Source organism: Vairimorpha necatrix, chromosome 11, assembly GCF_036630325.1.
Source record: "Vairimorpha necatrix chromosome 11, complete sequence".
Taxonomy (NCBI): Eukaryota; Fungi; Microsporidia; family Nosematidae; genus Vairimorpha; species Vairimorpha necatrix.
Window position 1 is genome coordinate 809,323 of NC_088826.1, and position 16,740 is coordinate 826,062.

The 16,740-nt window shown below is 26.9% G+C and overlaps 1 protein-coding gene across 1 annotated transcript; it reads right to left on the minus strand.

Moving 5' to 3' along the window:
• Positions 1-1,688: 1,688 nt before the first annotated feature.
• On the minus strand, positions 1,689-1,964 carry VNE69_11147 (putative SP-containing membrane protein; the record flags this gene model as incomplete). The annotated part of the gene is made up of 1 exon (XM_065475057.1): positions 1,689-1,964. The coding sequence occupies one exon, from the start codon at positions 1,962-1,964 to the stop codon at positions 1,689-1,691; it is 276 nt and encodes a 91-aa protein (XP_065331129.1).
• Positions 1,965-16,740: the final 14,776 nt, after the last annotated feature.

A 16,740-nucleotide genomic window follows, 5' to 3' on the forward strand; every position in this document is an offset into this window, starting at 1 on the left:
CCCATGATATTAATAATTATTACAACCGGCGAAATCATGGCAACCGAACACCATATAGTACTAGAAAACCAATAAAATACCTCAAGCCATTTACTTTTATCAACATAAGATTCTTGGCATTTTTTAATTGCATAGGGCACAGCTACAGCTATAGAACCGCCAATAAGTAGAAAATTCAACAATCGAACTACTCCACAGATATCAAAAACTACCAGGCTTGAGAGAAAATTTCCAGTCTGCTGAATGTAATTTTGTAAAGAGGACATATGGGGCAAGATCAAAACATATTTATATCTATCAAACGTCAAAATCAATTTACAACACAATTTTTATTAAAAATAGATGTAAATTAAATTTTTGAAGGACTTTTTTAATTAAATAACTAAGATCTACGTTTAATTTATTTTTGATAATATCCTAAGGCAAAGTTTCGGTTATAGGCGACCGATCAATACATTAACAGCATTTCTTAACTATATTTTTACATAATTTTAACAAATTTATAGAATAAATTAAATTTTGGTGTTTATTAAACTTTAATTTATATTTTATTAATAATAGCTTTTAACTTCAAACCACAACAAAATCTATGTTTCTTTGCTAAATTATATACATATGAGTGTAACAAAGATATTCTTATGACCCAGTTTCTTTGTCCTCTGTATAGCTTTTTTAATAAGTCTAAAGTTTGATTTTATATACCGTTATGATTAATACTCATGACTGTCAGATACGCAAAACTTTATTTTTTTAATTTAGTTTGAATAATGTCACAAAATTGACTCGAGCTCAGACAATAATTCAAAGATTAATTGATCAATAAAAACCCGTCAATTATTAAATTTAGGGTTTTGTTTTGATAGAATCAAAAGAATATACCATTCACAATTCGTTTAAATTTAAGAGTGCAATTTTCTAGGCTTGTATGACTTTACTTTTCAATTACATAGAAATGATTAAATAGTGTTTAATAAGTTGTTATAGGCAGATTAAGCAATATTCAATAAACATAGCACATAACTACATATATATGTTTAGATATTTGGAGGAAGTAAAGTGCCCATGCAAGTTTTTTTCTGAATTTTTATTTTTACCCAATTATTTTAAAAATTATCTAAACAAAACACGCCTTGTCAAGATATTTAATGTTTAATAACACGAATGTCATATAGATATTGAATCTTTTGTCTGAACTATATTAATATATTATTTATAAATGTTATAATTTTTTTGCCTCAACCCACACATTTTGTTCAATTATAACTCATCATATATTTCTAAGGATAATTGAACACCTCTTTATTGTCTAACAAAAAAGTATAACAATAAAATAAAAATTTAGTTTAAAATACTTTTTTTTAACAATTTACGTGGTACGAAATAACACAAAAATCTTAAATTTTTTACGGGTACATCATGATATAAAATGATTTTAAACGTTCATTTCTAAAAACAGAAACCTATTTTGAATAGCGAATTATGTAATTATTATTATGCTTCCTCAGTGATACCGGCAAACAGGCAGATTGGTTCAATCACTTATATTTGAATTTAAATCAGAGAAATATGCTTATAAGTTAGACCTTATAATTCTTTGATAACAAAACGTGCTATTAATTACACACGATGATATACGAATAAAAAAAATTAAAAATACTGATTTACCATAATAAATTTATTGAGATGCATTATTTGCTTCCGCCAACTAGAATTACAACACCCATCCAGAAAACGATCATACTAGCACAAGAAGCCACATGATGCTTGATAATCTTGTTTCTATAATTCTTATTCTCGTCTTTATCTGGTCCATATATGTAATATAGACAAGAAATGGCATTAAAAATAATACTGACGATTATTCCACTGTGGCGTATCAAATGAGGCATATAGTTTATTTGCTGAACTATTTCTTTTGCTACGAATGAATCAGTACACAAAATCAGGTTCAGTAAGAAGAACATTAAGGGCTAAATTATGAAACGCATTTAAAAATCAGAACTGTCATTTTTAATAAAAATTTAAATATAAATTAAAAACCGACAACTTAATTTGACTTTTTAACATTTAATTAAACACTATTGTCAAAGGCCAAAAATGGTCTTATTGCAACATCTCATTCATATGCTAAGTTCTTAACCTTTATAAAAAAGTAAATTTAAATGACGTCTAAAACAAGAAATTTATACTTTTGAAATATATGTTTGTAACTGTTTTAAATCATTTCTCTTTTGCTTTTAAACTTTCATTTAAATCTGATCTTACTATTTATTGTATCTTCCGTGCAAATTATACATGTTTTAAAAATAATAGAACTTATACTTCAGCATATATTTAATCTTCTATTGTAAAATATAAATATGTTTGCTGTTTATTAAATCCGAAGTTTGAGAATAATATTTTTGACCATCAAAAAAAAGTAGGTTGATTTTTTTATGATCATTTTTTCACAGAGGTGACATAACGAATTTGTAATGTTTAAAAATTAATTCAAAGCTTATTAACTTTTCCGATGTTTTGTACATCTTTTAATTTTGTCGTGTTGTTCTAAAGAGACTAGCAAAAACTTTATAAAATTACCAATTTGTCATAATAATTAGAATTATCAATTGTTTTTACTATGTCTTATAAAAGTTTTTTTTTTTATCATTAATTCACTAAAATAGATTAAAAATCTTTATAATAAAACAAAAGTTTCCATTTACTTAATTAAAACACTATATATAATGTGTTTATTTGCACCATCAAAATGATTTTTAAAAAGACTTGTGTCTTTTTTTGCCAAGATCTAAAAAAATAATGGTCTAAACACGTGAAAACATAGCAAAATAATAAATCTCAACCAAGAAAATAAAAATATAAACTCAATTATGAATAATACGATAAAACTTAATAGTTTATTTAGTAAAAAATAAAGAATAGACTGTATTAATTATAACCACAATACTACACCAATAAAAAACAAACACACCATAAAACTCAATGTGATTCTCTACTATTTTGTTTCTCTTTTTTCGTTTTTTTGTACGTCTTGGGTTGTATAAGTTGATTACACATGAAATAAAAAAAATAAAAAATGCTACTAAAATTACTGGTCCTTCCCAATGATACGAAGAATCTACTTGTTTGACTATTTCAGTTTGATAAATTATCTTGTTACTTTCAATTGAGGTTAATATGAAGAACATTGGGGCAAATCTTCTAGATTAAACTTTATATTTAATAAATTATCAAATCTTATTGTAATATCTTAATAAAAATTACTTATTGATTTCTATCAATATTACATTAATTAAAGAAAATGGTGTTTTACACATATCATAATATCATTAAGCAAAAAAAGTATATATTATACAAGAAAATACAGTATTATAACTATTATTGAGTATTGTCTGTAAAAAGCAAATATATGAACTGATGTTCATAAATTATGACCATTGTAATAAAAATATGACTACTGATAAATTAAATTATAATTTAATATTAAGAAAAGAAATTTGCAACCACATTATAAAACAGTACAAAAGGAGAAAAAATGCAAAAGTAATTGCCATACACTCTAAAATTGATGTTAAAAATGTCGAACCAACTGTGATAATCTCGTCTCATAACCAACAGTTGAAGTAACAAATGAAATGCTGATCCAATTACAAAAAGACTTAACCAAAAAATATTAATGAATGGGACCATAAGACAACTTTTTTTCACTATCTCGCTTGCAAGAATATTCTCAGCACATTTTATCATATTTATAAAGAAGAACATATGGGATAAAATTCGATAGTTTTTATAATTATAAACGTCAAATTTTATTAAAAATTAAATATTATTAAAAAATGATATGTATTATATTTTGATAAATTCTAGATTAAAAAATACGTTACAGCTTAGTTTGGAACTTTTGTACCATTTTTTATGTTTAAAAAATTAATTAAAAAAGAATGAGCAGAGGTACAAAACCACAGCCCACTTGTATATTAAAGAGAAAGAAATCTCTTTTTTTGTTGTACTTGCAATATACTACGACCGAGGAAAAAAGTTACAATATATTCGAAATTTTGTATGAAATTTCTAGTTTTTAATTAAACGTATTGTTGAAAACCTCATATAATTACGTTAAATGATTAAAATCAGGTGTTTTAAATTAAATTTATTAAAACACTATTTTGTTAGAATTATAAAAAAAAGAAGATATTAGATTTTTAAAAGTTATATCGACAAACGTGCACTATCATTTATTTCTTATACTTTAATTCAATTTTATCTCTTTTTTAGTTTGATTTTTATAAAATATTTATTTAAATACATATTTTCTATATGCAACAATAAATTTGATATAATTTAATAATTTTATGGCCATACATGCGCATACTTTATGTTAATACATTTTTAATTTGTTACTTTTTTGTAAAACTCAGTTTTAATGCTTGCCAGAATCATTTTCAAATATATTTAACCTCCTAACAAAAAAATGTAAAAATGTTGGTCAAATAAAATCACAAAAATGAGTCTAGGATCATAGATTTATGGATTATCTTTTGAAAACAATAACTTTTAAGGTTTTTTTTTACTATATGCGATATCTAAGAAAGCATAATTTTAACTTTTTAAATTCTTCCTTGCCAAGATAATAAGTCAAAAAACCAAAGAGGTCGCTATATATATTAAATTCTAATCTTAAAAAAATTTAAAAAAAGAAAGCTTAAATTAGTTATTTTAGAAATGCTATGCGTGTCAAATACATCGTATCGTACCTAGTTTTGATACATTTTACACAATGATATTTTTAATATATTTTCGAAAATAGCCCCGTGTTTTCATTCCAATTAGTAAATACATAAAATTGCTTCATAAAAACAAATAATATGTAAAAAGAACTGTATAAATGGCACAGACCTGTTTTTAAATATTACTATTACAGTTAGATTATATAAAGATTTTTTAAATAAAAAACAACATATATTTCATTGCATTTAAATAATTTGTAAATGGACATAATCTCAAATATTCGGTAATGCGATAATGTTTAATACATATATTATAAATGAGAAAAATGAAGTTTAATTTCTAACGACGTTTAGACTTGGTGTGTGACCAAAAAACCTAATATATAAAGAGTTGGTATTCTAAACATATGGCATTATAGAAGATATATATATATATATATATATATATATATATATATAAAATGTTAATTACAAAAATTTCCGATGACCATAATATAGTTATGCCAAATTCTTGTATCGAAGTCGATTGTTTAGACCCGCGTATAATACGGCAATGAACACTTTAAAAGTTTCGAAATTTTGAATCCTTATATAAATTTAAACAATACAGAAATGTAACTGACTGATGTAGTGTGTTTTTCGTAAATATGCAACACTAAAAAATAGAATTTTTGCCTGTTTATATCGAAAATACGAATATGCTTTACTTAAGAAAAGTTTTATACTATGTTACGTTCTTAAAAGATGAAATTAAATCAATATCTATTTTTTATGACTAAAAAAATTTGCAATCTTTTTGCTTCTACTTTTTTGTTTAATTTTATCTGCTAAAAATAAATCAATCGAAAGTCGATTTCACGATGAAATGTGGTAATTAGGTAATTTCATATAGCAATAACCATTTTAGAAAATTAGAAATTGAAATTTTATATTATAAGCTTTCAGTTGAAATAACTTACTTAAACTAACTTCAATAATTTTAAGTTAATTACAAGAAAAAAATAAATTAAAATGGTAAAATAAAAATAAAACGTTGCGAACAAATTAAACCCACTCAAAAAATGTCAATACATTTTTAGATTCATGTCATTAAATTATTTAGACAAAGACACTAGCTCAACAATGTAATAAAAATGAAAAATCGATCCGACTAAAAATTAGTATTTTTTTTCTTTTTCGCTCTTGATATTCCTTAGTACAATTATTCGGATTTATTTAAATAAATTTCTGATAATATTTACGAGGTTTTTAGGTTATAGACAACATCAAGTTAAATTTAAAAAATATATATTTAAAATATGTAATATATAGGTTATTTTAAGTGATTGTATATGCGAGCGCCTAATTTTTAATTGTTCGATACGAGCTTAAATTAGATCAATCTTAAAGATTTGGGTCTATAGTCTTTTTTCATATAAGTTTAACTTTTATAAGCATGCAAATTAAATTAATATTTGTGTCTCTTTACTTGTTTTGTACAGCTTTAGCATACTATATGAAAAATCTACAAGATATCTAAAAAATTTAAGTATTTAGACTCTCGGATTATCAAAAATGGATATTTAAACCAAGTTCTTAATTGGAATTAGTAAAAAACTAAATGAATCCGGGGAAAGAAATTTTTATAATGTATAAGTATGCTACAAAGTATTTATTATAAATTTTGAGGCAAGAATGTAATAAATGCAATAGAATTAATTAAATACATCTAGCGACAAATATTATCTCTCATCTCAAATATTCTGTACTATAACAACATGTGATTTGTTGGAATCGAGTATCTTAAATATTATTGTTTTCCAATTTTTTAGGTCACGAGTCCAGTTAAATTAGTCTAGAGTGTATAGGCCATATTCCCTTTTGATTGTTATTGTGCGTTCCAATATTTTTTGGATCTTAGCTTGCATTTTTTGTGAATTTTGGATCATTTATTTCTTTTATCTTAATGTATAATCGTTTATTGAAACGATAACTTTTATCTTTAATTCCCCAACCCCTTATCAGGCATTTATGTGTATGGTGTTATATCAAATTGTATTTTCATTCTTAATGAATCGATTAAAAAATACAAGTTTACTTTCGTGTTGTTTTTTTACTTTTTCCGTTTTACTTAAAGTAATCTCTAGTTAAATTTTTTTTGGAAAAATACTTTTTTTAATAGCTGTATCAAAATTAATTAGGCAATTTGCCATAATTTCGTACTTTTCTCAAATATTTATTTTTTTAAAGATCTGCATATTTCCTCCTTAAAGATTGCATCCATACTGTAAATACGAAAACCACTACCTTTTGAATTTTTATTTAATATTCCAGCCTTGTTTGTTTTCTTCGAATATAAATACCGGCGCTACTTGATCCATTATCTTCTTGGTGTTAACAAATTCTATATATGAATATTGTTTCCTGTATTTTAAACATTACTTGCAATGATTTTTTTTGGATGTATCCTTTTATCTATTATCAAAAGATTCGTTTAATCAATCGTAATATATTTTTTTCTTTGATAACCACATACAATATGAACATATAAAATTATAAATAAAGCTATTAACTATTTGTTTACGATCTGTGAAATATAAACAAACTGTTTTTTTTAATGAAAGTATATGCGATGTTTTTTTTCTGGTTGGCATGTTAGTTTAAAAATAGATATATAAATTTTTATCAACATTAATAGCATATACTAACTATGTACTTCAAGTTATATAGTCCATACCTCGGGATACACATCTTTTTCTATCTTTATATACATATTCCCTTTGAGCGTCAAAAAATTGTTTTAGGTCTAAAATCATAAACTATGTAAGTTAATTACGTTATACGCCCTATTGAGATTGTTTAATTATTTATTATTTTACATTAAGTGTTTGGTACTTAATTATGGAGATCTAATCTAACACCTTTAACCAAATAATTTATTAATTTATTAATAAATAATCAACTCGAAATATCCAATATATTGTACTGTATATGAGAATCCATATCGCAAACAATAAAAATCTTTTACAACAATCAACAACTCCATCGGCAATAGCCGAATCTCTAACCTGATCAGTTATTGTACGACGCCGATCATACAACTTGTAAAGACACTCAAGAATAGATATAGCAATTATACTGAAACCAATAATCCAAATTGCAGAAAAAAATGATTTTTTTTGTATCACCACTTCTTTTGTAAGAATATTTTCTGTACACTTAATCATATTTAATAAGAAGATCATTCGGGATAAAGGGATATTTATATATCAAATGAATATTTAATATATATACAAATCATGACTAAACAATATTATTGTATTTTTATATATTCATTCCAAAAGTTTGAAGTAGAAAATTGTAATGATTATACTTGTAACCAATATAAACAGTGATATTTGTTGAAAGATTCAGAGAAACTAACATAATTACAAAAACACATTCATTGCAAAAATTTTGAGATCAGATAGTGATTTATTTAATACCTCTAAGTACAAATTAAAATCGAACTTACTATTTATTACTTAGAAATACAATTTAAAACAATTCTGTTTAGTACGATGACACTTATCATCCTAATAAATTCACCACAATCAAAGTCATATGGCATACAACTATAATTTGAGTAAGAGTATGCTTTCAAAATCAGCATGTGTAATAACAGTACCATTCCATAGCTCTTTTTTTAGAATAGTTGTAAAATCATATTTCATGATTTTCCAATTAACCAAAATGTAGCAAGAAACGGACTAGCGTTTACTTTTGTTTGACTAGCCCACACGTATTTATATTTTCATACACCACTCTAGATTTGAAAATAAATTTTGAAATATAGACCAATGTATAATATTGAAAACCTTAAATAGCTTGTATAGAAATGCATTGGTACACCACCACTCCTTTAATTGCATTTTTAAATGAACATGGTAAATAAAAATGCGCGTTTTCGTTGCAATTTAAGATTAGCTACGATATTATTTTTCGCATAGTAAAAATATTTTTGTAATTGTATACGTATATATTTATAGGGTAGAGTCTGTATTTTTTGTTTGTTGTAAAAGAATTGTAAAGTATAGATCACTTTGGTTAAATGATAATGGTCTTAATTGCACAAATATTGGTGCATCTTTAGTAACGGGCCAGAAGGTAAGGGTCCCCCCTTATAAACAAAAAATTTAGAAAAAATACATAAAAAACATATAAAAAGGCAGTTTTAATTCAATAACTTAGATAATAGATCAAGAAATCCATGATAAAAGCCGTTTATGTCGTCTTCTCGCAACATTTTCTTTCTAAACATAAACTCGTCTAGCCAAGTATCTATTTCAGACCGTTTTACTCCATGTTCTTTTGTCATCTCTGATTTTAATTGTGGCCAGACGTTTTCAATGTTATTTGTATGTATGCCATCAGTTGATAAGAATCCTATAGAATGATTAACGACATGATGATCCAAACATAAGTTCTCGGCAACACGAGGATAACTCGGATGCCCGTCACTGTGTAGCACCGAACCCACGCCAATTTTTCCCTCTAAAGCGGCTGTAAGGCATTCAACCGTTCTATTTTCTACTCTCGTAATGTAAAAATTTGAAGGGTTTTGTGTATCAATTATGCCTACGATCCAAACGGTGTCCCTTATGTAATCATCGGCGCTTGTAGGGGACCGTATTTTACCCCTTCTGCAAATTACGGATTCGTCTACTTGGATAACTTGACCCGGTCCACCTATTACCATTCTATTTCGGATGGTTTCCCTAAAAATACTTCTTAACCTTGCTTTAGCCGATGAAATTGTAGCAGTAGAAATACCTAATCTCGCCATTATCTGAAAGTAAGAGTCCCTACACAGTATCATAAAGATAAGATCGCAAAAAGTAAATAATGGCAGTTTGCAGCCTTTATTAATAGCTTACCTGACATTGCATTTGTAATTCATGCAACGATACGCTCCTCTAGTAACGACTACTTCTCTTCTAGGCCCTAACTTCATTATAGAGCCACACTTGGTGCATGGTTTTTCTTCTTTTAGAACTTCTAAATACACTAAAGACTCTAAACAGGCGTCTAAGTCATTAAAAAGTCTTTGTATTAGCACAAGCTGCATTTTGGTGCTTTTCTTTAGTAACGGGCCAGAGTTTTCAAAATTTGTATTCTCCATTTAGGGGGGTAAAAATTATTTTTTAAAACTGTAAAATTCTGGCCCGTTACTAAAGATGCACCCAAATATTTGTATAGAAACAATTAACCCGTAAGTACATAAACTGGAAAGTTTAATTCAGATACACGTATTAAAATCATTACAGATACTTTTGCAATTTAATAGATCATAAATCTAATATTATTTACAGATATTTAAAGAAATATTATCTGATTTATATCATAGTTACTGTTCCATACAACAAAAAATTCTCAAGACAGAGTACTTTGGCTGATTTTACATCTTATTTGGTTTCCACAGAAATATTAGATTAAGTGAGTAGAGAGTTTCATTGGTAAAGAGATATGAACCTATAATATTAAGCAAACAACCACTAAGTAGATCAATTGTGTGATATAAATATCTGTCTGAAAAAAAATTAAAATGTATGTCTTGTCATACATTTGTATCAAATTAAGTTAATTAAAATTGTTTGTAATATGTGTATGTAATTATAAAACATAACATATAGACTTAAAATTGTTTTTTAGCATATAGTATGTAATTAGTACTTTTATTGAATCTATAATTTGTTCATAATAATTGAATTTTTATAATCATTGTACCAAGTTTAGTTTTTGTTTAGGTTTATTGTCCAGCTTTGCATTATGTATAAATTTTTCCATTTAATTGCTTTTATCAGTTAAGTGATTGACAAATTTTTTTTTGGTAGGAAATGTATAGAAGATGATCCTTTCATGTAGTATATAATTTCTCTGGTCAATGTATGATAAATTATAACTATGCGTAAAAACTCAATATAACACGTCCAGAAAACCTGCAGGTTTCAAATAATAACCACTATATCCATTTGTTGAATTTTAAAACGCGTTTTTTGTGCAAAAAAAAAACAAGTTTAGATTAAAGATCAAAACTGCAAATGGCGATATAAATATATAATGATTTCCCATCATACATGACGCTATGACTTTCATCGATTCTATATAAATTATTATTCGTTGATACCTAGCTTTGTAATTTTTTCTGAAATATGTATCATAATAAAAAAAAAATTGTTCTAGTTTTCCCTCCATTTTTCTTGTCCGGTAACAATCAAATGAACTTTTGTTGGCTTTTAAAATATATTTGCTATAATTGCGATAAGTTTGCAGTCAAAAAAAATTTGTTTTCTTTTACTTTTAAGCAAAAAGAATTTATGAAGCTTATTTTGTTGAAACAAATTTTTAGAAGATAATTTTTCTAGTCAAGACAATAAAAAAAAATCATAGATATGATTTGAAAAGGGAAAATAAATTGCTTGTGGATATTCAGATAAATAAATAAAAACACAAAAAATTATGTAATTTTCTTGTTAAAAATTACATATATTTAGATATTAATCAAAAAGTATTGTTTTATAATTTATTAAATAATGTCAATATGTAATATTTATCGTTATCCTGAATTTGAAATTATACAACAAAACATTATTATACTTTTCCGCTTCTGATATTTAAATAAACATGTAAGTGAAATAGGGTTGCTCTTACAGCAACCGATCATAATCAAATAATTTCAAATTAATAGGCTCTAAGTCAATTTGAGTTTTAATATAAATTTTAAATCATCTTTAATCTTATAAAGTCTGTGATATAAATATCTATCTAACGATGACATCTAAAAAAGACTAAAATGTTGGAATTTAAAGGGTTTAGTAGTAATATATCCTGTTTTCTTCTTACTCAAATCAAGAATTACTTGATGTAAAAATAAAGTAGCAGTTACTTTTTTTATGTTTAACTGTAGAATATTAGAGATTTATTTTTATTATTTGTTGAATAACTATAAATAGCTATAATATTATTAAATACCCCTTATGTCTACTATTCTCAACATGGCTCCCGGTACGGAAAACTCGTATAGAAGGATGGAAGCACCCAACTTCAGTTTAAAAAGTGCACTTGTAGATTGCATGAAGTTTGAGATATATTTTAAAGACAAAAATATAATTGTAGATGAGGAAAAAATAAACACCGTCTTATTATTTTCAGACGATGAAGCCGCTTATTTCTTATACACAAACAAAGAAAATTTTACAAAAATTACATGGCGAACATTTAAGGGAAGAATTAAAAAATACATGGAAAGGAATGCTTTAGAGAAAATTTTAAAATCAAAACAAAAATATAATGAAGCAACAGCAACTTGGATAAAAAGAGTTCTTCCCCTGGCAAGTGCAGCCAACTTGCCTCAAGAATTTACTAAAATGCTTATTAAGAATACATGTGTTAACTTAGATTCAATGTTGATTATCCAAGAATGTTTGATGGAACGTAATATTTACAAAGAGAAAGAAATGATACTAAAAGATAAGATGAAGTGGAATATATTAAGAAAACTGTAAAAAAGATAAGAGCTAATAGAGAGACAGTAATGAGAAGAAAAGGCGTTTCAGAGCCAAGACATAAAGAACCCATTAAACAAACTGACAAAACTGAAATGAAAAAATTTAATCAATTAGTAAAAGAGCCTATAGATAACAACAAAAGTGATAATGTAACTGAGATAAAACTAAACAGTGTAAATATCTCCGCTTTTATGGATGAAGGATCAGATGTGAACATCATCAATGAAAAGAAGGTAGAAGAAAGAGGACTTATTGCATTACCCTGTGAACATACAACAATAAAAAACGTGTTTGGGGTAGTAACAGAACTGACTAAAAAGGTAGAGGTAACATTAAAAATCAATGATATTATACTTACTCAGGAATGTTATGTAGGAGCTTTTAAGAATTCCAATGAAGATATAGTTATCGGCAGGCCAACTTTAAATAAAGTAAAAAAACTTAAAAATGAACTTTCGGAGCTTGTAAGAAAATTTCCAAAGGTTTTTGATGGAAAGACAAGTAAAGGATACACGGATATAATGTGTGAGATAAACACACCGATAGGTAAAAAAGTTAATATAAAATACAGAAACATACCACAGGCCCTAATAAAAGGAGCACAAGAAACAATTAACAAATTATTAGAACAAGGATATATAGAATGTTCGACATCAGCTTGGTGTAATCCCATAAGACCAGTATTGAAACCAGATGGCACTGTTAGAATTACAAACAATATGCAATTTCTGAATAACCTAGTTGAAGATAATAACTATACAATACCTGTAATTCAAAACATAGTAGATGCCACGCGAGGCAAAAGATTTTTTACAGTTATAGATCTGACAGATGCCTACTATCAAATACACCTGAAACCTGAACATAAATATAAAACCGCATTTTATTTTAAAAATAAACTATATCAATACACACGGATGCCACAAGGCTTTAAGAATTCACCTGGCATGTTTCAAATGATAATGGATAGATTACTAGAAAACCACCTTGAAACTGCTTGTTGCGTCTATTTAGACGACATAATAATTTTTGGAACAACAGAAGAAGAACATGACAATAACCTAGCTAATGTTTTGACGATACTTGAAAAATACAACTTCAAGGTTAACCCAACTAAATTACAATTTAAACAAGAAACTATTAAATTATTAGGAATGATGATCGATGGAAAGAAACAATATCCAATAGAACAACATCAAAAAAAGGTATTAGATTTTAAAGTACCAACTACAATTAATGAGGTACAACGATTTCTAGGATTAGCCAATTATTACAGAAGGTTTATCTCAAACCTAGCTACAATATCTGCTCCGCTTTATGAATTACTTAAAAAGAAGAATGAGTTTATATGGAAGGAGGAGCAACAAAAAGCATTTGATATTATTAAAGAAAGAATCAACAGTAAGATTGCTAGACATATTCCTGACTACGACAAACTCTTTATACTATCCACCGACGCATCAAATACAGGAATCGGCGCATGCCTACAACAAGAGCACAATAAAGAAATTGCAGTTGTAGATTGGGCATCAAAGAAACTGACAGATGCCGAGAAAAAATATGGAATTACAGAAAAAGAATTTCTGGCGATGGCTTGGAGTATTACACACTTTGATTATTATCTACGAGGAAGAAAGTTTAAAGTAATAACAGATCATTCTGCAATTTTATCTATGAAGGATAAACACATTTTTGGAAACCTACGACTAGAACGAATGAGAGAAAAATTACAGGATTACGATTTCGAAATTGAATATCGAAAAGGCAAAGAACTAATAGACGCCGATGCAATTAGCAGGATTTATGAGGATCCAAAAGGAGTTGAAGAACTTAGAACTAAAAATAAAAACGTATAAATCGATTCTGATGGGAAGTGGTACTATAAAGTAAATGAAAATGAAATTAGATATTTCCCCGAAGTTCTTGAAAGAAAAGATATTTTATATAAAGCACACGAAGTAAACACCGTGCATGGTGGAATAAGTGCCATGACTTACGAATTGAAAAAGAACTATTATTGGCCAAAAATGACAGAATCGATAACAAATTATATAAAAAACTGTGAATCATGTGTCCGAAACGATCAAAAAAGCTTAGGAGGTGAAGAATTTGTAGAAACACAAAGGCCGTTAGAAATATTTGGAATGGACCTAATGTTTATTGACCAGAAGACGACACTTATGACTTGTATAGATTACTTTACACGTAGATGTATGATAAAGCCCTTAAAATCAAAGAAAGCTAGCGTTTGTAGAAATGCAATAACAGAAATGTTTCAAGAGATTGGAGTTCCTGAGAAAATTATTACAGACAATGGAAAAGAATTTACAGCTACAACTATAAAAGAAATCATGTCTAATATGTTAGTAAATCACCATAAAATATCTATAGACAAGCATCAGTCTAATGGTAGAATAGAAAGATTACATAGGAAAATTTGGCAAGCATTAAAAAAAATAGAATGTAATCAAAAGGAAACATTAGAAGAAATTTTATATGATGTAGAAAATAAAATTAATAATACATTTAATAGAGCAATAGGTTGTACCCCGAACGAAGCATGGGATGATCCTGATAATAAAACATTGAAAGAATTGAATAAAAAAGATTCAAAATACGGAAAAGAATTTAAAAAACTTCCACGTGAAAAATTTAGAATTGGAGAACAAGTGTTTATTCAACAAAACCCAATGCAGGCACAGGACAAGCTCAACGATAAATACATTGAAGAGGGAATGATACATACTGTGTTAGAAAATGACTCTTACTTAGTAAAAGTAAACGATAAACTGATCAAAAAGAGCCATTCTCAGCTCAAATCAGTACCAACTATATGATTGCTTGTATAAAACCAAAATACATAAATTTTTATTTTTTACCCTCAAATGGAAACAGAAACTAGTCAAAGAACTAAAAGTATATGTAGATCAACTTTAAATATGGAAATAAGACTCTTGAACCTGCAGTCCAATCTAAAAGACGAAGAAAAATTCAATTATATAATTAGGAATGCAAGTACAGATTTGGGAGAGTATATATTACAAGAAGGTTTACAACATGGAAGGGCATCGAAAAATGTGCCGAAGACCAAAAACTCACAGCTGACACCGTTTTAAAAGTATGTGCAAACACAAGGAAAAGCACTGAAACAGTAACTGAATATCTAGGCAGACTTGGAAAGGACTTAAAACGGCTTGGAGCCACGGATAAAATGATAATAAAATATTTAAGCCTTACTGTTGCTATGGGAAATGTGGAAGTCCACATGATGTTAAGCCTACACACTGATATGGAGGAATTTTTGGCCCACACTTCTAAAATACTTACAAGCAGAACAAGAAGGAATAAGCTCACCAATAAGAAAAATTGCAGTTTTTGTAAACAACAGGGACATGAATCAGAAAAATGTTTCAAAAAGCCAAATTTTAAAAAAGATCAGTAGACCGCAGTCGTATTTTCGGGCGGGATGTTGAATAACTATAAATAGCTATAATATTATTAAATACCCCTTATGTCTACTATTCTCAACATTATTGTTACTATTATTTTAATACACATTACATTTATTTTATTGTGTATGTTTCTTTTTTTTATCAGTTTATTACTTTGATTTAACACTATATTTAGTAGATTAAATTATGAAAATTTTCAAAAGTCAAATAAAATGTTTTGATCAAATATTCGTTCTAAAAAAATTTAACTTTTTATCAAGTGATCCTTCAATTTAAACTAAGTGTCGTTGTAGAAAATATTATTTTTAAAACTAAAATTAAATAAATTCAAAAAAATTTGCTAATCAAAACTATACATATATACTCAATAATATTAATGACGATATAATTATCGAAAATCATGTAAAATTATACTGGACACGAAAAACAATACACACGAACCATGTCGTTTCCCCCTAATAATTATTTGATAAATTGAGAATATATACATGTTTTTTATTTACTTTATGCGGGTTATTTGTTACAAACAAAAATAAATATATAAAATCTTGTGCCATTTGATATTAAACTGAGTGACATAAAAAATGAAGCATAAAACACATCATTTATTAGGTCAAAGCAAAAGAAACCACCACCAAGGTTCTTTATTTTTTTGACAAATATTATATTGGACCTAGTTCAATCTGTTCAAGATTATCTGTGCAGGTTTTTTAAAAACAAAATGCTCAATTAAGTATATGTTTAATGTATAATAAATGTGATTATCTAATATTGTTTCCGGGATTCCTTTGCCACAGTATTAATCTCATTTAATTGCCTTCGTAAGTTATTTTTTCTTTGATCATGATTTACCTTCATTATCGCTGAACTGATTTTTATTCTACTATTTTGTTTCAGTTTAATGTAATTTATCTTTGTATCCATATAAACTCTTATTGCATAATTTAAATTATAACTATATTAACATACAGGGATATATCGAGAAATTTACGTTTTTGTTTATTTTAAGAAAAAAACGAGGAATGTTTATTCGTT